The sequence below is a fragment of the Orbicella faveolata genome, unplaced genomic scaffold (assembly GCF_042242905.1).
Source record: "Orbicella faveolata isolate gen_17 unplaced genomic scaffold, um_ofav_v1 contig_4, whole genome shotgun sequence".
In the NCBI taxonomy this organism is placed as follows: domain Eukaryota; kingdom Metazoa; phylum Cnidaria; class Anthozoa; order Scleractinia; family Merulinidae; genus Orbicella; species Orbicella faveolata.
In genome coordinates this window covers 11,578,980-11,606,899 of record NW_028301569.1, presented here as the reverse complement: position 1 = coordinate 11,606,899, position 27,920 = coordinate 11,578,980, and the positions used below count along the sequence as shown (strand labels likewise).

At 39.0% G+C, this 27,920-nt stretch overlaps 1 protein-coding gene across 2 annotated transcripts; it reads left to right on the top strand.

The window, feature by feature from the left end:
• The first annotated feature begins 85 nt into the window (after nucleotides 1–85).
• Nucleotides 86–26,396, top strand: LOC110049720 (intraflagellar transport protein 122 homolog). 2 transcript variants are annotated; one of them, XM_020755530.2, is made up of 48 exons: nucleotides 86–373; nucleotides 516–582; nucleotides 1,471–1,555; nucleotides 4,790–4,868; nucleotides 5,286–5,362; nucleotides 5,678–5,744; nucleotides 5,889–5,955; nucleotides 6,172–6,245; nucleotides 6,627–6,702; nucleotides 6,812–6,904; nucleotides 7,155–7,253; nucleotides 7,355–7,431; nucleotides 7,877–7,938; nucleotides 8,166–8,224; nucleotides 8,321–8,395; nucleotides 8,512–8,580; nucleotides 8,741–8,784; nucleotides 9,542–9,635; nucleotides 9,840–9,925; nucleotides 10,303–10,381; nucleotides 10,580–10,621; nucleotides 11,058–11,135; nucleotides 11,394–11,471; nucleotides 11,570–11,610; nucleotides 11,851–11,923; nucleotides 12,090–12,116; nucleotides 12,304–12,357; nucleotides 12,473–12,535; nucleotides 13,406–13,459; nucleotides 13,995–14,039; nucleotides 14,294–14,388; nucleotides 14,994–15,065; nucleotides 15,523–15,607; nucleotides 15,969–16,055; nucleotides 16,284–16,319; nucleotides 16,783–16,849; nucleotides 16,946–17,024; nucleotides 17,167–17,243; nucleotides 17,572–17,675; nucleotides 18,578–18,678; nucleotides 19,304–19,385; nucleotides 19,658–19,741; nucleotides 20,276–20,387; nucleotides 20,801–20,843; nucleotides 21,288–21,376; nucleotides 21,648–21,730; nucleotides 24,710–24,874; nucleotides 25,604–26,396. In XM_020755530.2, exons 1-48 carry the CDS (start codon nucleotides 306–308, stop codon nucleotides 25,685–25,687), a joined length of 3,597 nt encoding a protein of 1,198 aa, XP_020611189.2. In that variant the 5' UTR covers nucleotides 86–305; the 3' UTR covers nucleotides 25,688–26,396. The 2 variants fall into 2 exon arrangements, with proteins under 2 accessions (XP_020611189.2, XP_020611190.2); XM_020755531.2 differs by lacking the exons at nucleotides 86–373; nucleotides 516–582; nucleotides 1,471–1,555 and adding exons at nucleotides 3,159–3,271; nucleotides 3,348–3,414; nucleotides 3,501–3,585.
• The last annotated feature ends 1,524 nt before the right edge of the window (nucleotides 26,397–27,920 follow it).

Sequence of the window (27,920 nt, the reverse complement as noted above, 5' to 3'; positions counted from 1 at the left end):
TTGTATATAATTGACATATTATAAGTCATGTCATGCAACCCGACTGTTCAATCATTTTTTTGAGGTCATTCCACGCCAACACGGTTCGCTATTAAACTCGTTTTCCGTTACGTACGTTCCAGACATGTTTTGGAAACTTCATACAATCTTTAGATCTCTGATCACGCAACAGAAGCTAGACAATGGCGGATTATGAGTGAGCACTGCCAGAAACTTTCTCCACGCGTCACATTTAGATTTACGAGCATTTCAAATGCATTTCAACTTCAACACTTAAGCCCTGTTAACAGGGGATCGCTGCGACTATGGCTCTGGCCCGAGTGAATAGATTGTGGTTGGATAAAGTTGTGGATAAATCAAAGCAGTCTCAGTGGTGGGTATATGAGAATCGCGATTTTATTCACTAAAACACATTCAGTTTACGTTATAGCCATCTGAAGGCAGACAACTCGTGTAGTTTTATCCACGTGAACTCCAAGTTTTCTAATGTCATGTCTTTTTTGGGTTTTCTATAGGATTTACGACCTAATCTTCAGCCCTAATGGCTCGTATATCCTCATTGCTGCTGGAAACTTAATCTTGGTAACTATACATTTACAAACGAAACAGATATGTGTGAAAGAAGGTTCTGGGCCTGATTTTCATAGTTTGTTTTCAAATGGACAAAGTTGTATTGATTTATTTGAGAAAACGCGTTCTTGCTGTCATCTCCATGTCATAATGCGCTCAAATGGTTCTAACGGCTAAAGTGGTGCTCACGAAATCTTTCGCCACTGTACACGAGATATTGCTTAATTAATTAAAAACAAAATATTTTCCGTGTTAATTGATTTTATTTCCCCGTCACATTAAACGGTGAAATACAAAGAGAATTCAGAAGGTCGCGTATTATTTTTCTACTTCAAGTAGCTACCCCCATGTAAGTCTTTTTTAGGTGATTAAATGGCGTGTGGGATTAGAAAACCGCAAACTGACAGTTGACACTCGGCATCCCAAACAAATCAGTCTATTCAAGGTGGCGATTTGAAAATATGATTTATTAACAGAGTATACGAAAGTTGGCATTGTAAATAATTAAACAAATGAGTACAACAAATGAACCTTACTCTATTCTCCATGATCAAGGAATTAGAGGGATTTTCGTGAGCCGTTTTGGGGAAGGCGGATTAAAGATTAAATGACCGGGTTCTTCACTTAACCTTACCCGCCCTGATCAGCATCTCCTCTTGCCAAAGTAACCATGGGCGAGAGGAGAATGGAGGTTTGATTTTAATTTTCGCCCCTCAAATGAAAACGTTATGGATCATGTACTCAACAAAATGTCTATGACCATTTTATCTTTATGAAACATGATGTGAACTCTCCACCTTTTGATAGCGCCCTGTTTAATCTGCGAACATAAAGCTTTAGCAATATTCTGTTTTCTGTACTGTGAGATGGAAACTAATGCATACATTGTTAACTTCAAAGGTGTACGATACAACTGAAGGTGCGCTGGTTGATATGCTGAAAGGACACAGAGACACAGTTTACTGTCTGTCTTATGAATGCACTGGTAAGATACGCTAACCAGATAGAAACTATCTCCTCTCGCCGGGTCGGGGGCGGGGATACTCTCTTATATGGCTTAAACCGGGACTTACCGCCGCACAAGTCATGGCTCTTGGCCGCAATGCCCTGAAAAGGGGAAAGGATTTCACGCAAGTCTGTCCTAAACAGGGCCTGATCTTCTCTCAGTAGGACATGGTTGAACGATTTCCTTCTGTAGTTTAATATATATGGTTTATAAAATACTCAGTAATCCGACATAGAGACTTCTTCCGATACTTAGATACTCATCAGTCAACGTCAGATAATTTAATTTTAGGAATTCCACCCAGTTCTTTGCCTCTAGAATAGAGGATGCTGTGTCATAAAAGGTACCTGACGTATTTAGGGTGTTTTCTTAGTCCTCATTGGGGTCAGGCGAGTTTCAAATCCCTGGAGGCACCCAAATGTAGGGCAAGTCTTCACAGCTGTGGTTCTCAGTTATCAGATATTACGCGGATCATTAATTACTGTCAACAGAAGCCTACAGGGCTATCTTTGTTTACACCATGACAGTGTTGTTTTATCTTTCAGTCATCAAAAGTTAATTTTAGTCTGGCAAAATTGTAGATACGTGAAACTGATAGAATCTGTGCCATATGGTTATCTGTAGTAACTGTAACAAATTTGAAACTTGAAGTTCTGCAATTTAAACATTAAGAGATATTTTTTGTTGTTAATCGTCAAATGAATTGAGAAAAGTTTCCCTCGCTGTTTGGCAGGAGTTGCACCCAGCCACACAATTGACAGTAAATGTTGTAAGTTTTTGTATTTTTGCATTTGATTTTCTTCCCTTCAAACTTGACATTGTAACTAAATTTGCTCTTCTAGACTTTCTAGTTTATACTAAATTGGACTAGTTTCTAAATTTCACATGTAAAGAACTGATGTCAGTAAAACCCGGTATAGTTCAAACTCCACCTGATTCAGTTCGACTCAGTCATCGGTCAGAAAAATTTACGAACTTTGGTCAAAGCCAAAACGGCCCCAAAGAGTGAATTAATAAGCCAGTCAGAACTCATAGGTAAAAATTGTACGACTGGTGGCAAGTGCAGGAAAAGATGTTTGATCGGTTTTGATTTTGAGTCATAGAGACAATTAACGCGATCACTCGAAGTTTTAATTAAAGTCATAAAGTCCATTTCAGTGCAATATGTGCACAGGCTCTTAGATTTATGCAACCAGGCACGATTTTGGACATTGCGCTCTTTTTCTTTAAAAACGTTTTTGTTCATGTCACCACTTCCACGGTTTTCGCAACACTTAGCGCAACGAACATTTTGCGAGACAGTCCGTTTCAGGGGGTGTTACAATACTCAACGTCTTGTGCCACTTGTCTCATAAATGGAACAACAAAGTTGCAAGCAAAAGTACCTAGTGCCTATTGTTATTTAGACTCCTCACGAAAGGCCTGAAAGCCGATCAAGCCGGCTGAACTGAGGTCTCAAAATCTGAGCAGCTTTGAGAAGTGGCCAATATTGAAGAGATTTTTGGATAGTTTTACATTTCCCGCGATCTTTTGAATTCCCATCAAGCAATGCGCGCTGCAATGCGGCCTTCTCTTCCTTCCCATAGTTCTTTTCGGAATGAAATGTACGAAAAGTTGATATTTTTCTTCGTCTAACATGAGAGCGTTACCAACATGGGTCGATAAAGTACACGATAAGGACAGGGTCGAACAGTGGTGAGAACTTTGATTTCTGCAGATATTTTTCTTTCTTTTTGTGGCAATTCTGATAGAAAACATTTTCGCACGGCAGCATTTACGATCTCGCTTTTAAGCCCGATGGAAGTCAACTCATCGTTGCCGCTGGAAACCGAGTCTTGGTAATTAGCAATTCCTGATTTGCAGATTTTTAGAATTCTGAATTTTTTGTGACCTGTGTGGAATATCTTCGTCCCGATTTTCGTAGGTTTATGATACAAACGATGGAACGTTAATTCAGCCGCTCAAAGGTCACAAGGAGACGGTATATTGTGTAGCGTACGCTCGAGACGGTATGTAAACTTCTCCCCCTTCGCAAAAATAATACTTGTGTCAGAAAAGTCGGTGAATTACGATCGGCGTTCATAATATAGACTTTAGAATTTAGGCTTGTGTAGAATTAGAACTCCTTGTATTCAGTCTGCTAGTGCGAACTGGGAGTTGTTTGCAGCACTAGGATAACCAGTTGAGTAAGATCAAAATTCTATAAATTGTCCAAAACGCATCTTGACATAACGATAAGCCTCAGTTTATTTACTAGTAAAATTGAAGTTCTAATTTTACAGATCCAGAAATCTTTGGATTACTTCTTGGCCATATTTATAAGTTGAAAATGCAGTGCACTTTATTCTTCAATCTGAGTAAAACTCTTCGTTTGTGACAAGCTAGAGCTGAAAAAGTCCTTTGAATGTTAAGTCTAGTTGTCTCTCCCTTGTCAAAGGAAATGTACATTGTAAATTCTACTAGTTTTATGCATCAAATACCAAAGTGAATGGGGAAATAGTGCCAGGTATTTATCTTAAGTATGAAACTTCAGGGTAATACCTGATGAAACTTAATTGTGTCTTGTCAATTATAAATACATGTCTTGTCAAGACTGAGTACAAAACATAGGGGTCTGTTGTAGGGGGGAGGGGGGGGGGGGTGGGAGGAGACTCTCATATGAAAAGTCTGGCTCACAGGTGTAAATCACAGATTTTGTTCGCAGCTAGGGCGGTTAGGACCACATGCTACATCTTTTAGCCATCAAGGCATGTCAAGGGTTGCACTCAAAGAAATAATTAAAAGAAACACTGTTATTTCAGTTTTAAGTAATATATAGATTTAGGCCAGCCTAGTAATATCTTTTAGGGATCAAGTGAAGCCCTAGCCATACCTAGATTGCTCTCCTTTAGGGGTTTAATTCAATTTTTCTGACAAACATCCCCAACCTTTTCACGTGGGAGTGGCCCCTTCTCCCTGGTTGAAATAAAGTTTGATTCTGGCATGGCTATAGGTGGATGCTTGAGTGAATTCCATATTTACTAAAATAATTTACTAAATAAACATCTTCATAAATTTATTTTCCTGAAGTTGATTATCATGCTGATCCCATCATTTGCATCATTTGGAGTACTGATTTAGTAACTTGGAAAGGTTTTGGAAGCATTACATCTCTAGCATTACTTTCTCTTTGTAAGAGAAGGAGTAAAATATTATATCCTTTGTCTACTGTAGGGAAAAGGTTTGCATCTGGGGGAGCAGACAAAAGCGTGATTATTTGGACGTCTAAATTAGAAGGAATTCTGAAATACACGTAAGCCACTTCATGTGATTTAATTCTTGCTCCCAGCTTTTGTTAGCTTGCGCCAATCTGACCTTGCATTACAACTTTCCGCCAGTCGTCGTGGTCATCATCATCATCGTCGTCGTCATCGTCATCATCATCATCATCATCATCATCACAACATGGTGTTAGACACCAATAGTGCGAGACTTTCTGCCAGTACCACATTTTAAACTTGATTTGCTAGGAAAACGATATTTGCTTGCATTTACATTCATTTATCAAATTGCAAAAGTGGAAATGCACAGCTTTAGTTGGTTAAAAGAGATTAAATTTCTAATAACCATTTAGGGAAACTGCGCTAATAAATAAAATCTTGCAGGTCATGCTTTTCAGTCTCCTACTTGTTAATTGTCGTACTGACTAAACATTTTAACGTTTCTTTAGACACAATGATTCTATCCAGTGTCTTGCTTATAATCCTCTCACACAACAACTTGCAAGCTGTACAACAAATGATTTTGGTGAGTAAGTGTTTACATTCACTTGTCAAATTGCATAAATAGAAAGATCTAAAGCATATAAATTTCAATTTAGCTTACAGTGGAACCCCGTTAATCTGGTCACCAATGGGTTGCAAAAATCTGGCTGTATTAACAGGGTGTCTGTATTAATTAACAGGGTTCTGTAAATAAGAGAATGACTGACTGAGCTTTTACTTGGGCTCAAATGCATGTAAAGTGGCAGTACAGATGAGATGGCTGTAAGGCAGGGTTCCACTGCAGTAAATTTTAACTTGTTTAGTTACTACATGTAGAATTATATATTATTGTTTTTAGGTCTGTGGTCACCAGAACAAAAGTCTGTCCAGAAACACAAAGTCTCCTCACGAGTAACTTCCTGTAGGTGAGTGCATATGGTGAAAAACAACATAAAAAGATAAAAACAACTTTCTTTGACTTATTGTTATAGTATAATTGCCTTGTATTACAAGAGTTAGAATTGCCTTAAGCTTGTTTCTTCCTGATTTGCTGAGCATTTTTTTTCCAGTTGGACAAATGATGGGCAGTATCTGGCCCTTGGACTTTTTAATGGCTTTGTTAGCATAAGGAACAAGGTAACAAATATTTTCCTTATATTTTTGGCTGTCATATTAATTTGACCAAATTCTTTCCTTTTCTCAATACTGAAATCAAATGACTAGAATTCTGTAAAGGTCCTGGTATGCAGCATCTCTATATTGGCATTCCGCCTTTCACCAGTGCTTATCAATACGATTGGTCATTGATTCTTCCTTCTTTAAATATAATGTGATCATAATACAATTATCTAGAGCGGTGAAGAAAAAGTAAAGATCGAAAGACCAGGTGGATCCCCAGTATGGACTCTGAGCTGGAATCCATCCAAGTAAGTTGTCCTTTCCAATATGAGGTCTCCATAATTCTCCTGCGATACAGTATACATGTATGTATGGATGTGAATTTACCTGGTATAACATATTCATTACGACTGATTCCCTTTCTCCTGATGGAGAATGGGACCATTGATCCTTACAACGCAATTCTCCCCTAAGCCACCCTTTTTCTGGCCTCAACCTCTGCTGACCTTCTTGTCTTAAATTTGATATGATACTTCTCTTTATAATATATTATAATTTTTATGGTGCTCTGCCATGTCTCTTTCTGGGCTGTCCTTTCCAATAACATATTGAGCCATCTTTTGAGATCAATTAAATTGGCTTGTAGTGTAATTTGAAACATTTTTATATTTATTTTACTTCATTATTAGGGAAGAGCCATATGACATTCTTGCTGTGGGTGACTGGTCACAGAAACTCTCTTTCTATCAGCTTAGTGGAAAACAGGTATTGTGTTGCCTTCTGATTGTGCATGTGTTCAATTTTTCTCTCAACCAGCAGAATCTATAATAATAATAATTATTTATTAGTAAAGGGCTGTTTTGTTTTGTTGCAGGTTGGAAAAGATCGTCATCTTGGCTATGACCCATGCTGCCTGAGTTTTTTCTCCAAAGGTGAATACCTTGTCATTGGAGGATCTGATAAAAAAGTAAGTCTGACAATGATTTTTGTTGGAATTAATTGAAATGGTAGATGACTGAAAAAAGTGTAGGAAAAGCAGCATAACTTTTAAACCTTGTACAGTAGTGGAAAGATTTATGAATGGATGGTGTGATATTAAAATATTAAAAGGTCTATTTAGTCTGCTTGCCTTGGTGACCTAACAAATTGTTTAGTCTTACAATAGCTGTTCTGCTAGCTGGGAAACTACTAACTGTAAACCTTTTTTTCTCCCATAGTGCTCACTTCACACAAAAGAAGGTGTGTGTCTGACTTCTATCGGGGAGCAGCAGAGTTGGGTTTGGTGCTGCAGAGTCAGACCTGATTCAAATTATGTAGTAAGAGATGGTTATTTCATGAAGTCTGGACAATACATGTTTTTGTTTGTATTTATTTTTTGCCTGATGTTAATTGGCCATTTGTGTTCTTTCTTATCTAGGCATTGGGTTGTCAAGATGGTACAATAGCTTATTATCAACTGATCTTTAGTACTGTCCACGGTCTGTACAAAGACAGGTGGGTGTCAGGAACAGGCGCTCCAGAATTGCAAGAAGCACTCCGCTACACCTCATGCTTCTCCCAGCACTTCTCTTGAGTTCTTAAAAATTCCAGGGTGCTTAAATATAACTCAACAATGCACTTGGGCAAATTAACTATGTCCTTAATATTTCTATTTTGACTGTGCTTTTGGTACTGCACACAGGGAGCCGATTTTTCATGTGTCTTATTTCATGTGCCTTAGAAACTAACTTGATTAATGCTTATCATGACCACTCTGACTTTTTATATCAACTCTTTCGTTTGTCTTACTGACGTCACAAGTTACTTGCACAGTGAAACACGTGATCAGAAGAGATTTCTGAGATGTATTAGAACTGCACACTGGACTGTATTTACTGTAATGGAATAATTATTAATTAATTGATGAATGATTCATGATTTGTATATTTGGTGCACATAGATATGCCTTTCGGGACAACATGACTGATGTCATTATTCAGCATTTGATAACAGAGCAGAAAGGTATGTTTATTGATAGCAGCATATTTGTAGCCCTTTAGTTTTGATATCAAAATATTAAATCCGATTTTCTTTAAATTTCATTAATTCACTGTTGATGATCAATTAATTTCATTCATAAGGTTCACTTGTTTTACTTTACTATTAAATATGTTCATCTGAATGATATGCTAGTCAATTGTTGGTCAATTCAGACTATATAGTTTGAAGTTATCTTTTGTTTGCTTCAGTTCGCATCAAGTGTAGAGATTTAGTGAAGAAAATTGCCATCTACCGGCACAGACTAGCTGTAAGTATTATTTGTTGTGTTTCATTCTCTTTTATTACACAGTTTGACAAATGACGTGTTTATTGATCATCTGTTTTATTGCTTTATCTCTCTCAGGTTCAATTGCCTGACAAGATTGTCATTTATGAATTGAACACAGACGACATTTCTGATATGCATTATAAAGTCAAGGTAACCTGAACATTGTCTGTTATTTTATCACCACTTGTAGAGCTATAGATGTGACAACATGTGATCCCAGCTGACTTGCTCATCTTGCAATTTTGTATTTGTATTTTGTATTTCAGGAGAAGATTGAAAGGAAATTTGAGTGCAACCTGCTTGTTTCTTGTTCCAATCACATCATTCTTTGTCAGGTTGGTATTTTTAGACTAAGAGTTGATTTAATTTACAGTCCTCACCATTAATAACAAATCTGGTTACTCAGTTGTTTATCCTACATGTACATTTACATATACATCTACACTCCTGTAGGAACTTATATTTATCTAACATGTCACATTCTTTACTATTTAGGAGAGAAGACTGCAATGCTTAGCATTTACAGGGATCAAAGAGAGGCAAGTGTTAAACTACAGTTGAACCCTTAATAAGTGGCCACCCTTGGGGAAATAGGAGGTGGCTGCTTAATAGGGGTTGGCTGCTTAATAGAGGTTGAGTGCTTAACATAGGTTAGTCTACCTTGAATATTTTCCACCAACGGGTCAATTTCTTAATGAACACGGAGTCACTTCAAGGCCATCATGATAAATGTGTGTTTGGTTGTTTTTATCACTTGTCACCTTCTATTTTGGACTACCATCGCCTTTTCCAAAACAAAGTTTTTAAATTTTGGGTGGCCATTTAACAGGGGTAAAGATAATAGAAAAACCCTCACCGGGACGACCAAAAGGTGGCAGTGGCCGCTTAATGGAGGTGCCCGGATAATAGGGGTTTTATTAACAGTATTTTACTAACAATAATTTCGGGACTTCAATAACTGGCCGCTTAATAAGGGGTGGCCGTTTAATGGGTGGCCGCTTAATAGAGGTTTGACTGTATTCACTTTTTTTTTTCAGCAATCTTTGACTTGGTTCATGCATAAACCTCTGCTGCTGTCGCTCAAACATTTGATAACCCACTTGGCAAATCATTCAAAGAATGATACTGAGAGTTTTGATGGCACCTTAGAGAATTAAAGCCTGCTACTTTACTGTAATTCTCCTCAAATTCTCTCCCCAGATCTATCTCTTATACTCCTGTTGCCTTGGTGGCCACATTGGAGTAAGGTATAAAATTTAACACTAAGTTGATGTGCATTTCATAATTTTTACTCAGAGAGTGGGTGATGGAATCCTTGATTCGCTACATAAAAGTGATTGGCGGCCCGTCTGGAAGAGAAGGTCTCCTTGTGGGTTTGAAAAATGGTCAGGTATGTAAAAATATGACGGTTATGGTACTTTTGCAGTTTCCTTTTCCTGTTGTTTAAATTGCTTTTGATTAAATCAATTCCCAAAAATATATAATCATAAATGTTTTTGCATTACTTTTGCCTTTTCACAGCAGACATTTACTTACAGAAGAAGACTTTCAGACATCTGATGTTAAAACATGCAACTGTCTTCTTTCTTGTTAGATCATGAAGATATTTATCAACAATCCTTTCCCTCTGCCACTGCTGAAACAAGAGACGAGTGTTCGCTGCCTAGACTTGAGCACCAGGTGGGTTGAAACAAATAAGGGGAAGTCATGGATGATAGTTTTGTTTTCATGGCCAGCAACAGCATGTCCGACTTGTGTTCCCAATGCACTAAGTATAATGCTTGCATTCTTTGCTGATGATCTTGTGAGGAAGGAAGAAAGTTAGAAGAGTAGTACTCATTCAGCAATTAACTTTTAATTAAATTTCTTATCCTGTAGTCTTGTAGAAAAACAAAGCATTTTCAACTGCATGCATTTGCTTTTACTTCTCTCCTTAGCTTGACAGAAATGAGAGATTTTGTACCATGTGATAAGTCTTGCCAAGCACCAGTTTAAGGGTGCAGTGTAATGTTTGATTGCTGTTCTGAAGGAAAACTGTCTGTTATGTTGCTTTTTAGTCGCAATAAGTTGGCTGTGGTTGATGAAAACAGCACATGTCTTGTATACAACCTCAGTAACAATGAGCTGCTCTTCCAGGTACAATGTACATTGTATTTCCCCATTGTTTAATCTGTCCAGTTTATGTTGTCTTAATAAAAAAGTTGTTTCTCTTCTTTAAGGCTTCCACTCTTAAACAACTGATTATTAAATAATTTATCAAGTAGTTATGAATGTACATGGACAGTTATACAATTTAATTTGTAAAGGGGTCAACAATTGTTGTTGTTGTTATAGGAGCCCAATGCTAACAGTGTGGCTTGGAATACTCATAATGAGGTAAATGTCCTCATTATTTAATAACATTAAGAGTTAGAGAAATGTTCGTCTAGTGAATATTAATTACGGTAGTGTGTTGGCTTCTTTGATCATAACTATTTAAGCTTTTATTGTGAACTTTGGGAAAAGTTCTCTAATAGTGCCTTTTGTACTGCATATGTATAGGTGGGTGCTGGTAAGTTCATAGGCAACCTAAGAAAAGGCTGGAGGGAGGGGTTGTAAACTGCAATTTGTGTCAAGGTGGGAAGCAAGGGCAGGGAGCAGCATTAGTTCTACCCATGTCATGTTTTGAATCCTATACTAATCTGAGGTTTGGACTGTTTAGTGTCATTACAGTTGTAGCTGCTGTGTAAGCTTGAGAACAATCTTACGGAAGACATTGTAGACCATGTGTCATGTATCTTCTGTAACTTGCTTGATCTTGTTTTCGTTTCAGGACATGCTGTGTTTTTCTGGTGGTGGTATGCTAAACATTAAAGCCAGTAACTTTCCTGTGCATCAACAAAAGCTGCAGGTTTGTCATACAATGTAGATTTTATTTAATTGCACTGTATTTAACTGTAAATGTACAGGCCTCAGTTGCACGAAGACTGGATAATGCTATGCACTTGATAAATCACTATCCAGTGGATAGTGATTTATCAGGTGGATAGCATTATTCACCTTATTAGTAACCCAGGCCAGATGTTTTGCTCAAGGTTCTAAGTTAAAGTCTGATTGGTTGTGATTACATACATGTAACCCTACATTTTAATGTGTTTTCATTCATCAGGGTTTTGTTGTTGGTTTTACTGGATCCAAGATCTTCTGTCTTCATGTTTACACCATGTCTGCAGTGGAAGTGCCGCAGGTGAGATGTCATATCAAATGATGCTTATGACCTACATTTTTTCATAGTTCTTATGTTATATGGAGTATTGTTGACATGGTTTCCATCTTGTGTTTCAGTCTGCTCCTATGTATCAGTACCTGGAAAAGAAGTTGTACAGGTATTTATGCCTCAAGTGCATAATTTTGAATTTTTTTTTCCAGCCAGATTTATAAATTTAACTAACATTCCAGTACAGTAACTATAGTAAGTTACTCTAAGCATTGATTTGGCAACACAAACATCAAACAGCACTAATTCAGTACAACATACCATGCTATACTTTCAGAAGAAACAGTTACATGTATGTAGAAGAGAGCATTGCTTTTGTTTGAACTGTTATTGGTATTTTCTATTTTAGAGATGCTTACAAAGTTGCCTGTCTTGGTGTGACGGAGGGAGACTGGAGAGCCCTTGCTATGGAAGCATTAGAGGTTCTCATTAATTAATTCATAACATTATTCAGAATTGAAACATTTTGCCAGGTTCTATCAGATGTTTATATTGCTTCTTGTTGATTTCTGTTAAGTTTGTTACTTTAGAATGGTCATACTTCAGTGCAATGAGGATATTTATTTAGCACTTCTGTTTATGTTTTAGGGCCTGGATTTTGACACAGCCAAAAAGGTAGAGCAGTATTTTGATTTAATATTGTGTATTGTTGCAGAGAACTATAAAACTTTCTGAATTAATAATAGCACTTGCAGGAAGCTTAGAAAATTGTGATGGTGATATGATGGGAAATTGTTTAAGTGTTGTCCTTGTGAAAAAAATTGGACTAAAAATTTAACACTTAATCTGCCCTTTTCAACAGGCTTTTATCAGAGTGCGGGATTTGAGATATTTGGAGTTAATTCATAACATTGAGGTTTGCACCAGTCATTGTTCTCTTACGATGTAAATGTCATGCCAGATTCTGAAACACAGGAGATCGCCAGCAATGTTCCAGAAATTAATCCTTCAATGTCTTATTTGTTTTGTAGGAACGTAAAAAGAGAGGTGAAACAGATGAGCAGGCTTTCCTAGCAGATGTCTATGCTTATCAGGTTTGTTAAATTGCACTCTTTAGAGCGGTTTCTAATTGAGTGTCAAAAGTATTCAGGCAATGACTTTGAAACGTAAATTAATTGTAGAGTTTTTAAATTCGTGATTATCTAAATTAGAATGTAATATTATTAATTTTAGTATATTAGTACATAATTGTAGTATTGTACCATATTGTCTTCGAAAAGCCCCCATGGGGAAAGATAATAAAGAATGTATGTATGTATGTATGTTTTGATTTTGGTTTTACCGCAATTTCAGATTGGCTGAGTAGTCTAATTGCCAAAGTAATTGGTTTTGTTTTGTTTTATGACACTCAATTGAAAACTGCTCTGATTATTGTCTTTACTGTGCTCTTTTGGCATTAATTTTAGTCTCCATGAGTTTATGTCTGCAGCATCCATGTGTCATCTCTTTTGTTTTAAAAATCAGGAGTGGCGTACCTCAGATAATAGCATTCAGTTTATGGAAGTGTTCTTTATTGCTTAAACTATATATGCCTGCTAGCGTGTGGCGTAAGTTTCACAACACACATAACATAACTTGTGCTGTTCACATTACACACAGCTCTTGAGTGGTGTTTTTGGCTCACAAAATAGATGAGCAGGCTTTTTTGACAGAATAGTTTGGAACTGGTCATTCATGTAGCAAGTGACCATCTAACTGGCTCATTATGTTTGGTTGACTAGTAATTTTATTAAGATCATAGCGCTGCAAGGTTTGTAACAAGCTATAGCTACCTAGCCCTTTACATACCTTGAGCACTGATGATGCAAGTACTATCTAATGCATGTCTCACAGACTAGATAGACTACAGTATCTATATTCCAGGGTAGTTAACGTTTGGAGTTTCAAATTTTTGTTGTTTTTAGGGCAAATTTCAAGAAGCTGGGAAGCTGTATAAGAAAACTGGAAATGATGAAAAGGTATGGTACATAAAATTATATGGTTGTGCTATTAAACTGTCTCTTGCAAAGAGGTTGGGTTTGCAGAGGGGTTGATCCTGACAAATGACACTATATCCATTGGAGACTGTAAACTTTTCTGATATTTTTTGCCTACTATTTATTAACTATTTTGACAATAATGTTCTTAAAACAACTTCCAGTGCAGTGCAACCTTACTTACTGCTTGCAAATTAGTATGTCTCCAACAAACATTTAACAGTGCAATCTTATTACAGGTTATTCATGTCCAAGATCGAGTGACATACAGTGCCCATCATCTTTCCTTTCTCTCCTTGTGGAGAATGGGGCCATCAGTCTGTTTCTTCCAAGCAACTCGGTGTTTTGGTGGCCTTCCCCCTCCATGGCTTGAATCCGAGATGTTCTCTCTCCTTGTTCACTATTCTTCGCTGCATCTCTCTTGGCTGTCCTATTTGGCATTTGCCTTTGGGTGCCCCTGTTAGTGTGGACATACACTGTACAGTACCTAATCGTTTAAATATTTTATTCTGTTTAGGCCATGGAGATGTTCACAGACCTCAGACAGTTTGAATATGCAAAGGTAATGCAACTGGGTTTCTTTAGAATGTCACACAACTATCGGCAAAATTGTTTTTGTTTCTGATTTGTTATTAAAATGTAACATTTCCTCGCTGATGTGAATGTGTCATAGAAACTCGGGCCAAGGCAATCTGAACATCAACAGTGCTTGCAAAAGTTAGCAGGTTGATGATACCATGAAAAAAGACACATGTATTAATACCGGTAATACCTTGCTTTTACTCGTCCCTTTATTGTTGTTTTTATTTCAAACAGGATTTCATTGGTAGCAGTGATCCTAAGAACGTAAAGCAACTGATCAAGAAACAAGCTGAGTGGTGTGAAACAACAAATGACCCCAAAGCAGCAGTGTAAGTGAAATAAAATATGATATGACAAGGGCATGTTTAAAACATGAGAAGACAAAATGGCACCATGGTTTGCCTAAATAGCACTCAGGTTAGCCTAAATATCACTGACTCGACAGTGGTTTAAGCTCTCAATGATAGTAAGGGTTAAAAACCCTTACAGACATCCGTATCCCACATTGACTCTTACTTGTAATGCCTTTTCATCATTTTGCCATTTCATGTTTTAAACACGCCCTGATATGACAACACACTACACATAGTCGGGAATACAGCTGCCTCACACCACTCTTTGCCAGTTTGGTATTTTGCAAAAGAACCTTCCAAGTGAGTGCCAAATTGACCAGGAGTGCAAAGAGAGGCAGTCGTATTCCAAGTCTAGATGAAGACAGGGACATTTGTGTAGGCAGGGATGGAGATCAAGGCAGGGAATTGAATTGAATGTTGTGAAATTGATTAGCATGCCACAGTGGTGTTCTGAGGAATGACATGACGTAATTACTGTACTTTAAGTGTATGTTGACTATAACACCTTTGAAGTCATTATTTTCAATCCTTTTGGTGTGTAAACTAGGTAACTGTCTGATATCTAATTTCCTTTTTTTCAGTGACATGTTTCTTGCTGCTGGTGAAAATCATAAAGCCATTGAAATTATTGGACAACATGGCTGGGTGGAAAAGTGAGAGTCTTTCCTCAATTTCTAGAATTTAGAAGTTAGACTGAAAACAGTTTGATCTTATGGAAAAGTACAATCACATTGATGGAGCAATTTCCTTCATTGTTGTTGGTAACCAAATTAAAAACAAAAAAAAAATGAGTAAGGGGCAAGTGCAGGAAAAATCATAACATATACTCTAAGTAGACCTTTCATGAGCAGACACTTCATGTACTTGTACACAAAGAGTAATAACACATTTACTCCTGTCAACCGTTTCTTTACTTCAAGTCACTCTGACTTATAGAGAACTTTTGTAAAATACCAGAGAAATGTTGTCGTATTTCCAATCAGTTCTAAAGCCAAGGCCATTTGTTTGAGTTTGGCCAGGTGTTGAATTAAATGTTACTGATGTTTCATTATCAATGGCTATTTGTGCCTGAATCACAAGGTACTTCAATGTGTTTGTGCGTTTTGTTAGGTTGCTGGAAGTTGGACGGAACCTTAACAAGGCTGACACAGAAGGGCTAAAACAGTGTGCTTACTACTTCAAACAACTGGATCAGGTAGATCAGAAGTTAAGTTCAGGAACATAGCTCTCAGTGTCCTAAACTGCCTGCACTTGAGGGGCAGTGTTTCATTGCTTTTGAGCCATCTGTCACAACCAACACAACAACCAGAGGCACTGCAATGGCAAGACAAGAGTGCAGACAGTGGCCTCAAAAACCCCAATGTCCAAATCCCTCATGATCTGACACGCACAATGGTTACAACCATCACAATACCCAAAACATTCCCCACAACCACAATGGCTACAAAACCTACAACGGTAACTGTTTCGTATCTTCATCAAACTTCTCTCAGGTGACTGTAAGTCTCCTTCAGTAAACGCATGTTCCAATGGTGACTTTTTTTCTGTCATAACAGCATGGATACGCTACAGAAATGTACCTCAAGATAGGTGACATCAGAGCCTTATTGGAACTCCACGTGGAAACCAAACACTGGGACGAGGTATGATGTTACATAGCTAGTAGTTCCTTTGTAATCAAAACACGATTATATTCACATTTTCGAATCAGGCATCGTCCATCTCAATAATATATCTTGACTGTTCTAAGTTACCTTTTCTCTCTGATGTACACTTGACAGTGTATCACTGTGAGGAAATAATTTATCGCCATTGTTAACAAATTATCTGATTATTTACTGTACCTATTCTGTTAATCTATCTGTTTTCAGGCATTTGAACTTGCTGAAAAACATCCAGAATTCAAGGTAGGATACTTTGATGAAGTACCTAGTGTTAACATTGAATAGTGAGGTTAATGAAGTTAGGAATGGTCGAAAAAAAATTTCTGAAAGTGATCTTGCTTTGATCCTAATCATTATTGTGGCTCTCCATGAAATAGTTAACCTGCTTTAGAGGAGCTCAGTCACGGTATTTTGAGTCATTTTGGTCACGTACAAAATTACCTTTCAATTGAAGGAAACCTGATAAGCCATAAAGGAACAAGGATAGTAAAGGATGGAGAAGATTGACACGGATTGCAAACGACGAACTTGAAAAATTTAGGCTAAACTTATCAAGATACGCAAACCGTGACGTAACTCCTGAGGTTGCAGTGAAGTTTGGTGCTTCCAATCAAATCTTTATCTTGATGGTAGTGAATCCTGACTGAGCTTGGTTCGCTGTGTTGTAGGTCTCCTCTGTGAAATGATTCTCTTTGTATTTTGACAGGATGAAGTATTTGTTCCTTATGCCAACTGGCTGGCTGAAAATGACCGATTTGATGAAGCTCAGGAAGGTAAGAAGTCCCTGCCTTGGATGCCATGCATATATAATCACTTTAAATTATTTTATGAAAGGCGTAACCTTTTCACTCTGTTCTTATAATTCCTAGCTTTCCACAAAGCAGGACAAAGGGACCAAGCCGTTAAAGTATTAGAACAGCTGTGTCACAATGCTGTGGTGGAGCACAGGTTAGTATATCGTGACAAGAAACTCCTTTATCTTTTACTGTTATGTTACATAATAGTCCGTGACTTATCCACACTGGTAGTGCGTGACAATGCCGTCTATTGTGTTTCATGTTGCGTGACGCGTTATTATTACTGAACGTAGGTTTCATGATGCTGGATATTACTTTTGGAAGCTATCTGTGCAGTGTTTGGACCTGGTCAGCGGAGGAGCTACTTCAGGTACTTCAAGGAATGAAGCAATCAGAGCTAGAAAGAACACGAAACTCGTGCCAAGCGCGGGAAAACGTGTAACCCGGCGTGAAAAACGAGGGAAAACCTCGTCAGCAAATCACGATTTTTATTTTTAATCTGATTGGCCACAGAGCAACCCATTTCTCTGATTGGCTTAAATAATTTCCTGCTGTGACGCAAAAACTGACAGTTACTATAAAACACATAGCTTCTTTCAAACTGGGAAAACTTTGGTAAACTGCCGTAATGATCAAAATTTCATTCAGGTTTCCAAATTTTCCAAGCTTAGTTCTGTGAAAAATATTTTCTCCCGCAGAGAATGCCCAGGCTGAGCCTGATTATGAAATGTTGGACAAATTCCACGAGTACCAGGAGAAAGCTGAAATTTACCATTTGTATCACTCCATTCAAAGATACACTGTAAGTAACGTAGAGAATGGCATTGTAAGTGGAATGTTACCTCTTTCGCACCCAATCGATTTTGCACCCACTGAGTTCGCACCCTTGAGCTCATTATGAACTTTCTATTTTGAGTTTGCCTTCACTTTCAATGGATTAAAGAACCGGAAGTAAGCACGTTTTGTGTGATGTTATTTCATAATGCCCACAGTGTTGTCTTTTTTGCCCGGTCAGGGAAAGATAAATTTGAAGCAATTGATCGCTAGTTAAGTCAATGTGAGCGCGAACTCAGTGGGTGCGAACTCGCTTGTGTGCAAAACCTCCAGCTCCCTGTAAGTGCAGTCATGTAACGGTTACTGCTTCAGACTGTAGATTCAGATACTAAATCCAAAACCTAAAGAGTTAAAGCCTGAATGGTGTCCGCAAAACATAGCGAACTTTGTTGTTTTCTTGGGCAAGGTACTTTACTCTCTGTGTACCCCTCTCCAGCTAGGAGTAGAAAATGGTGCTCCGCGCATTGTTTCGTCTTTCCATTCTCTCGTGGAGAATAGACCCATCATTCCGTCTCCTCCAAGTAACTCGGTCATTCCCCGCCACCTTAGGCTCCCTCCATGTCTTTGACTCCGAGATGTTCGTCCTCCTTGTTGATTGTTCTTCGCCACGTCTCTCTTGGCCGTCCTCGCGCATCGTTTGGGTACCTGGTATAAGCTCTGGTGAGGGGACGGCCAATACCCGGCGAAAGTCAGCGCTTTTGAATCTGGAAGAGTAGCATGTACGGAGCGAGTAAAAAGCTCAGTTGGATTCCCTTAATAGGATATTTGTCCTGAAGAAGGGTGGGAAGAAGGAGTTGTTAGGAGAGTTCGAGTGTGTTGTGAGGAGAGTTCAGAGTCACAGATAACCTTACATTGTTAATTCTTTTGCAGGATGAACCATTCACATCTCACTTGCCAGAGACGCTATTCAACATCGCACGCTACCTGCTGCATATGCTGGTCAAAGAGATTCCACCTGGAGTATCCAGAGTGTATCCTTTGAATTACAAACATATACAGAGCAACTTCGCTCAGTTCCTTCTCAACCGTTATTTGGATAGTCACGCAATACGCCACTAATGGTGTGGAGCATTGCGTGATCTGTCACAACCCAGGTAACGGCTGTGGAGGTAACTAAACCTCTTAGAAAAAGGCCTTGACTTGACTTATTCTTCCTCATCCAAAGGCAGGCATGAGGCATCCACTGTTGTTTGACAGTTCTGATCATTCGGTTGTTGGCCCTCGTCCCTGCCTCGCCCTAAGACATGTCTATCAGAGAGTCGTGGCACTCCATTTTTGACAGCGACAAGAGGAAACCGCTCCCTAGCGCCTACGTACCTTTAATTCAAAATTGAAAACTGAAAGCGAGAGCACACGGGCCTGTAGCCAAAGTGGTAACGAACCTTTTAACATGGTAGCTCTCATGAAGGTGAACAGAAGCCACCGAAAATTTAGTACACACAAAAAAGATCGATGTAAGTAAACTTCTTCAAAATGCCTATCGTACTTACACCCTCTTACAGGCCAGAACGCCAAGAAAAGGTGACAAGGCTTAAACAATTTGGGAGAGTTGTGCATGAAGCAGTTTTTGCAACGATTTTCCTTAACTATTTCTAGTTCTACGTTGTTTGCACTTGCCAAGCAAAGTAAGAATCTAGGAGCGTACAAGATGGCTCGTACCGCTTACGACAAGTTACAGGTATGCGAGGGTTGTCATTGTCACCTTGAAGACAAACTTTTACGTAGCCTGTTCCAGGCTCTCGGTCAGTGGGAACGTCCCCACTGACCGATTTGACCGAGAGCCTGGAACAGGCTTAATATGACACAACTGGACGTCCAGTCATTCCCAAAAGCACCTCATGGTTTTGAAGTAATAGGGTGGTACAGAGACACAGTAAGAATTACTGGGCCAATTCTAAAGTTGTTGAAATAATGTAGTTAGTTCTTTCTTTTTGTTTGCTTTTTCTAAAGTCGTTGAAGATTCCTCCACGTTTTCAAGAAGCCATTGACTTGGGGAGTGTTACCATTCGCTCTAAGCCTTTCCACGACAGCGAGGTAGGTTAAAAATCGATTAACAAGCCTAAAACTTTGTCATCTCGAAGTAAAGTTCCAAGAACACCGTTGTCGCACAAAAAGCGTCCGGAACCTGCCAAATAAGAAGCAGTCAACAACATACCCTTTTAGGCCTTCTCTTCCCCTTCAGAATCCCATTTTCAACTCACATTGACGGCAAAGATGTGAGAAGTCCGTCTTAGGCTTGCATATTAATTCGTCACCAAGTGATCTTTTGTGACACGAAACATGAAGTTAGTTTCGCGTCTTCAGTGCGTGTTTGCCTGCTGAATGCATTTTCATCGTCACTTGCTTGAGTTTCTGTCATACTTGGAGTACAGTTCTGGAAAATCATACCAGTATCGGTGGACTTTGCAGTCTGGCCACAGACCTTCTATGTTGTCTTAAGTTCGTCGAGATCGCAAGCAAAAGTATTAACCGCAGCGGATGTGAAAAAGCTCGAACACAAGAGGGAAATATAACTCGTACCAGAAGTATGGTTTTTAGTACTGACAAAACGTTATTGTCTTTCTGTAGGAACTGCTTCCTCTTTGCTACCGATGTTCCACTACGAATCCTCTCTTGAACAACAAAGGCAACCATTGTATTAACTGTAGGCAGCCATTTGTCTATTCGTTCTCATCGTTCGGTGAGTTTGACTACGGCCTAATGTTCCACAGGGTGCCCTTTCAAACCCTCCCTCTCCCGAGCAAAATTAACTTTAATCAGTGCGACGTTTTTGCAAGAAAATGTCTGTGTTTTGTTTACCTACTTTAAACTGTATACTTACAGCTTTTGGTTTAGACTGCGAGTCTGTAACCCTCCAAAAACTTTGTGAATTTCTGCACTCTTTAGTCATAGCAGGACAGCTGAAATACATTTAGATATAAAATCCTTTACAATTGGTTTAGTATTTTTTTCTGTCGAGCTATGATTGGTTTATCACTCTATTCACACTGACTGGCTTTAGGACTACTTTGGGTGTTGTCAGAAAACCTCATGAATTGTTTACATTGGTGTACAGAATGCACTAAATTAATGAACTTTTTGTGTTTGTTTCAGAGGTGCTTCCATTAGTGGAGTTTGTCTTGGAGGATGGTATCAGGTAAAAGTTAGAAAATAGACAGGAAAATATCCAAAGTATTCATATGAAGATTAGTTATTATTATCATCTTTATTACCTTTGTGGTATCGTTATCTATCTCTATAGCCTCTGTTATTATGTCACTGTCGTCACACAGTGCAGGTAGTTTTTGCGTACTGAGTAATTTTTAAGGTTCACCGGGAACTTTATCGCTTTGTGACTTTTGACGCCCTGTGTTCTCCATTAATCAAATCAGGTCATTTGGAGAGCATCATTTTATGACATGATCGACTGACTGATTGCATATCAGCTTATTTAGTAATCCCCTCGTCCTTGAAAAAAATAAAATGACTTGAAGAAGCTAGCAATACAAGCACACTCCTCGGCCGAACTATCCGCGTGTGACACCAAGCGTGACATAAAGCATGACACAGAAAATTGAATTTTGTTCTCTTGCTATTCTAGTGACGAGGAAGCTTTGAAATTGATTGAGATAGAACCATCAAGAGGCCCAGAAAAGAAGCGTTCTAACTGGCAGGAGAGAGACATGGGCAGTATCCTTTGTAGAAATAAATCCGTTCTTAATTTGTTTCTCAATGAGCACACGTTTTGCAGCAAGAGGTAAAAAGTGAAATCATTTGCCGGGCAGACCACCATCGTAATTGATGTCAAGAAATATGTTTCCCCGGGTGTTTTGAACGTCAGAGTCACACCTTATCAAATAAGTTTTGTTTCCAGATGTAAGGTAAATATTTTGGCACTGTGCACAAACTATAGGTTATCTTGAGTGCGAATTACACGAGGTATTCCTTGACCACTGATTAGATTTCCAGTCCCTGCAGTTGACAGATGAACCCCCCGAAGAAGAGGAAGAGGATCCTTTCACTGCTAAGCTGATGAGTTTTGAGGTGAACCTTGAAAATTTTTTCATTCCTTAACATAAAATGCGCAACTTCGTTAAATTAAAATGCGTTTCGAAGTCTTGATGTTACACCAGCTGAGCAAAGCTTCACCGAACTTTTCGTTGTGACAACATTTTTCTTTAAAAAAACCCTCAAAACAACATGGCCGGAATTTTAAGAAAAGCTGCTCTGCCGTTCGTTGGTTGTTACCCCAGAGTTATCTCACAAATCCCTTCGGCGCGCACAAAGAATTTGATGTCGGAGTAGAAGTCTGGGCGCTAGCTGGATGTAACTTTTTAAAACTCTTGACATTGTTTATGTCGGGAACTTTTGCTGAAGGCAGAAGATTTAAGAGATCATTATCAGCAAGACTCAGTAAGTCAGGAGTTTGAATGAGGTTGAACTTTTACCGAGAATACGAACATACTGGCTGTGTTTACACACACTATTTGTAGGGACAATTGTGTAAGGTAGAACCAAAATTAACATATCTTTTGCCCCATTATGTTGCAGTGAAAGTTGATGATCTTCGTTATTCTTTTTGCCCTTTTACTCGACAATGTATTGATGATGTAAGGAGAAATCAGATGTCGATTTAACAATCGATGGCACAGTGAACGCAAAATTTTATTGAATTAATTTAATTTGCGATCTAAAATGAGGGCAAACGTTCAAGAAAAAGCAGGCAAGATAATTACTAACAAAAATCCCGTTTCTGTTAATTTCTTTCCATTCGCGTTAAATAACTAACAGTTAGAATAACTCTACTCTTACGTAATTTTTATCACTTCTCTCCTCTGGTAAAAACGCTCGCGAATTTTATTTGTGTACGAAATTATACAAGCATGTGATGGCGCGTGGTTTAATCAGCTGAGGTGGTGTGATCGACGGTTTAAAGGTCAAGGTTTTTAATATTGGTTTCTCAGCAATAGAGTCGCGCCGAAAATATTCACAGTATTACTTACATGATATTCTGCTTGAACACGAAAACTGTCGACAATTCCGTCAGAAAAATGCAACCTAAAATTGAGTTAAATTGAAATTAAGTGCCTTAATCTGAGTTAGAACTAGACTGCAAAGCAGTCTCGTTTTTGTTTCGTTTTACTATTTTTTAGCGACAACTTATGAGGCGGCGCCAAGCGCCGAGTGTTATGCATAAAACACGAAGCGTCGATCGTCACGCGCGAACACGCGTGCGCCTCGCAAGAGGAAAAATTTCACTGTCTCCTCTCCAATCCCACTCGAAGTTTTCACGCGCGTTTCAAGAGCGGGCTTGCACACACAACAGCAAACTCGCGCTAAAATTTAGACTATTTTGAAGTTATAGCTTGCACAGAGCCAACGTGACGATAGAGAGGGGTTTTTGAGTCTATAGAAATTCAAGAATGCCGCAAATTGAAAGCTCTTTCTAGCGTTTGGTTTGTGTGTAAGCCGAATATAACATTTTAGGTTTAATTTAACTGCGACGCTTTCGTCTGTTGTCCTACTCTCTTAGTTCTTTTATAAACGTAAATGGCAAAGTTAAGCTTACTGTTAATTCTGTTTGCTTTTAATTACGAATAATTTCAAAAAAATCCATTAGAGAAATGAAAAATGTTTACAGCAAACGTGAAACTGGTCACTTTACAAAGAAACCGCAAACAACGGTCACCGCACCGCCGGGACACGGCGCTCTTTTCAGTGAAAAAATAAAACGTTCATTAATTGCCAGGGCGTTGGCTGTCGGCTCGGTTTTGCTTTTTGTTCAGCAGCGAATTGCTTCAAAATGTACCGTTTAAAAAGTCTTTAAAGACACCGTCTTGTTTCTTTGGAGTTCGAAAGGAACAGCGATTTCCATATCATTTTTATATGTTGAAAGGTTTTGTTTTATCCGCAACAACAAAGGATTGCTCGGAAAATGTCAAAATAACACGCTTCGTTATTCCTTCCCCAGCTGTTTAATCTGAGTAACTCATCTTTTATCCTTTGTTCTCACAGAAAAACATCCTTTGCGCTCCTTGTGTCAAACGCCAATCTTGTATATTTGCTCTTTATATTTCATCCCAATGGTATAAATTCCTAAATGATTTTCGAGATCGCATTTCGATTTCTTTTATTTCAATTTTTAGCATTTTGTTAATTATCATTTTTATTTTATTTTATTTTATTTTATTTTATAGATAACGAGTATGCATTAATTTTTTTTATCCAGTTCAATTGAATTTTGCGATTAACGTCGGAAGGGGGAAAGGCCGAACTTAAAGGGCCATCAATAACGTTGTGTTTTATTAAATTCTAAGTTCTTTTGCCTCAATATGTGTATGAATCAATTATTGTAAGGTTCATGATCAGCGTACTCATTTAAGTGTCGGAAATCGTTTTTTTCTTTTGTCGTGTGAATAGCCACAGAGAAAAGTACTCTGGCTGTATATTTCCTCAATCCCATTGTATCACAACCATTAATTAAGTGTTCTCTCAATTTGTGGCGTGAAATTTTATGAGTAATAGACACGATGGAAAGCAGGTTTGTAAACCAGTGCGATGCTGCCAAAAGCTGTTTTTCGAAATTTTTAAAGAAATTCGATCTGAGACCCACACATTTTCAAATTGAGCAATATTGTAATCCACTCACTCCATTATTGTTATTCTTGCTGGCATCCTAATGTGTTCCTATTATATGTCCAGTTCTGTTTTTCTAAATCAAGCCATTGTTGTCGGGTTTCGTGTAGACTACCAGCAGTCAGTTTTTTTTCCTGAAATCCTCCGCGCAATTAGAAGGGACTTAATCGAGACAGGAAAATTAAAATGAATTAAAGTAAATTATAATAAATTAAATTTAAATTACATTTTCTTTCTTTCCACGCCCGCGCTTCTCACCGCTGGATCGTTCCTCTTTTGCTTCACCTTTGTGAAAGTTTCGGGTGCGAGAAAAACAAGGGGAGAAAGGAAAGAGAGAAAAACGACTATTCCCCTCCCCCTATTATTTTTTGTTTGCTCTGTCTACAGCAAGGTGGATCTGAGTTCGTCCCAGTCTGCGTGGGTAGGTCAACATTGCAGGCCATGAACAGCCGTGAGGTAATGGTAAAGAAATGGCCTCCTCCGCTGAAATACCAGTACTATCGATCCTTGCTTCCTGATGTGTCCATCACGCTTTGTTCGTCATGTAACCGGGTAAGTGAAAGTGGTGTATCATTGTCTTTATCGTACAGGGGCAGCAGCTTCTGCTAGAGGCAAAATTACTGAACTCCGTGAGCCGAGTGCGTAATTACCACTACGAGTCCCGAACGGGACCCGAACGTTTCCGAAGCGAAGGAATTCCGAAGAGGACCCAAACGCTACTTACCACGTAGCCTGCGAACAGGCTCTCGTGGGTTGCGGCAGGAGCAAAGAGAGAGAGATGAGTCGGGGTTTTGAAGGAAATGTTTAAGGGGGAAGAGGTGACAAATATTTCAGTCACCCAACCTTGGCCTGAGATCGCTTCCTCTCTTTATCATCCCGGCTCGTCATTTATGTTATCAAGAAGAAGTTTTATAGTTGGACTTTTTTTTTCCAGAATTTCTGCAAATTTCTGCTTAGGCACTGAAAGCCTAGTCTTACTGTCCTCGTTACGATTCCCTCACATTAGGCTGATTTAGCAAGAGAACGGGAACGTCACTTGACGACGGCGCGCGCAGAACAAACACCCAAATATGGTCAAATTAGAACAGAATCCAGGTTATTCCGCGCGCCCTGCAGTCGTCATCTGACCATATTTGGGTATTTGTACTGCGCGCGCCGTCGTCAAGTGACGTTCTCGTTCTCTTGCTAAATCAGCCTACTAAGTTGATTTTTTCTCGAGACCTCTTCGTATGGACAAATGTCTTCAGTCCGTGATGTGTTCTCTGTATCCCTCTGTTTCAGTTATTCCACACAGATGACTATGAACTTCTGGTGTTACAGAAAAACTGTTGTCCCTTCTGCCGTAAACCCGCTGACCATCTTTAACACGTGACGTCATGATCAGTCATTTCCTTTTTTAGCCCCAATCTCCCCTAGACTTTACTGTGCCTGCAGTCTGGTCTTCAAAGTTGCTAAGCAATATCCCATGTCCTCGTTACCGCATGCTGTTAGGACAACTTTGGAGTACTCGTTAGTTCAGCCTCGTCCAGGCGTTTAGTTAGTTGGGGCGCAGCGCGGTGTGAAGGCCCGATTTTCAGCCGCTGTTCGGGAAACGAGCCGGCGCTCCTCCCGGAATGGCGTACCAAAAAAATAGGGAGAAGAACTGCACCAAGCCGCTCTCTCCCTTTTTCGCTTCGCCGGTTTTTCGCTTTGCGCCCCGTTTGACTGAACGCCTAGAAGAGGCTATCGTTAGTGTTCCGGTTAGATTGGATTGAACGATAAGTTTGGAAAAGAAGTCGCATATTTATTAGAAGTAAAGGAAATTCTAATTCGAAATTTTAGTGTCGCGAAATATCGCCCGTCCAAAAACACGACATTCAATCAATGTAAACAATTTTATATAAGGAACCTCATAGGTTAAAGTGGGATTTTTTTCAAAGATAAGCCACTTAACCCTGTAAAAAGCTTTTCTGTCTGTGTATATATTGCAGTTCATCTCTTCCTCCTGTAAATACTTCGAAGAAAACAGTGACAGAAAAAATGTAATTTATATAGCAGAGAGAGCTCAATAAAAGCTGTCGTAAACGACATCAAAGGCGTCTAATTTGACAAACTTCCTACGAGACGGTAATGGTTATGTACGGGAAGTGAGGGAAGATGGAGTCGGTCAAGGAAAAGGGAGGTGAAGTGGTTGCGCTCCATTGTACAGTGATCGTGAAGTGCCGTGCTAGCTCTCATACCCAGATCCTTATTTATGTTATACCGGTTCTATGCTTCAAGTAAATTTCCTACGGCCCTCATCGCCCTGTTCCCGTGGGGTGAACAGTTAGGGGTTGTTCTTTAACCTAAGCATTCGTTAAAATGTCATTGACTTTAACGAAGACCTTTATAAAGCAATTAAGGCTAACAATCGATACGCCAGCTTTGGGAAGTGTCCATGGCGGAGAACCTGAGGGTGCCCCGGTGGGGCATTGGAGATCAGAACACAATCACGCGTGCTCGCGTGCGGGTGATACAAGGCTTTTGTTTCTATTTTCACGACTTGCTCAACACGCCATTACACTGTGACCTGTTCCCTTACACAACACTGAAAACCACCAGTAAAGTTCTTGACCGACAAGGACCTGCTAATTTAAATACCTGCTGTAATTAACTGGTAGACAATGCGACCACCTCCTAAAGACCTAGTCAACTGAAACTTTTCGAATAGTTCTATCTTCGTTTCGCTCATCTTCTTGTTCTTTTCATACGTTATGCATCCAAATAACGGCGAAACTTTGTTCGTGGAAACTTACTAATATTTCAGGAGCGAAGAGGATGGAAAAGCTCCGACCTACGCAGATAAAATAATCTTCATCACAACAAAATTTTACTTTATTTTCTATTTTTTTTTTTTCACAGAGAGTACGAAAAGGCCTATCCACTTCGAATCTCCCCGTAATATCTGAACAAGAGAAGAAGGTCATCTTCAGCCGCACCCCACCCCGTGACAGTCACCCGCAGTCACTGCACGCGGACTGTACTGTAAACACGGACTGTGGTCTGTCAAAAGACTCAGTTTCCCCCCACCCATGATAGTCACTCGCAGTTAATGCACACGGACTGTAAACACGGACTGTGGTCTGTCACAAGACCCAGTTTCCCCGCACGGTCTGCCCTTAAGGCGGTCCTCTACCTAACATAAAAATTTTTCTCCAAAAAACCATTTTTTCGGAACATTAGGGTTCAACATCCCTAACCATTTGCAAATCGTATTTTGAAACGATTTTGCTGAACATTGTTTCCTCTACCATCTTATACGCTCCTTATACTTGGTTAACATTTCTATGTCTGGTGTGTATTCGGGTATTCAATAGGACATTTATGTAAAACCTTTCGATATACCCCCTCTCCCTGCCACTAACCCCCGCCCCGTTTCATAGGGTTAATTTGGGCTCTTGGAGACCAAAGTAAAACTAGCCTTTTTTCTCAAAATGACCAAATAGACGGATCACCAATATCTCGTATACGATATCTCCACTGGGTTTCAACCGAATGTTTTCAAATTTTCAAAATTGGTAAAGGACACAATTTTCTAGGTCGTAAACCTCCAAAATTTGCGATAAATGAATTTTTTGTC

What these genes read in the sequence shown, in the direction of transcription:
- LOC110049720 (XM_020755530.2), top strand. Translation starts at nt 306, where the DNA reads ATGGCTCTGGCCCGAGTGAATAGATTGTGGTTGGATAAAGTTGTGGAT. An exon ending in GACCTGATTCAAATTATGTA is followed by an intron (nt 7,254 to 7,354) that starts GTAAGAGATGGT and finishes TTTCTTATCTAG; the next exon opens with GCATTGGGTTGTCAAGATGG. An exon ending in CACGGTCTGTACAAAGACAG is followed by an intron (nt 7,432 to 7,876) that starts GTGGGTGTCAGG and finishes TGGTGCACATAG; the next exon opens with ATATGCCTTTCGGGACAACA.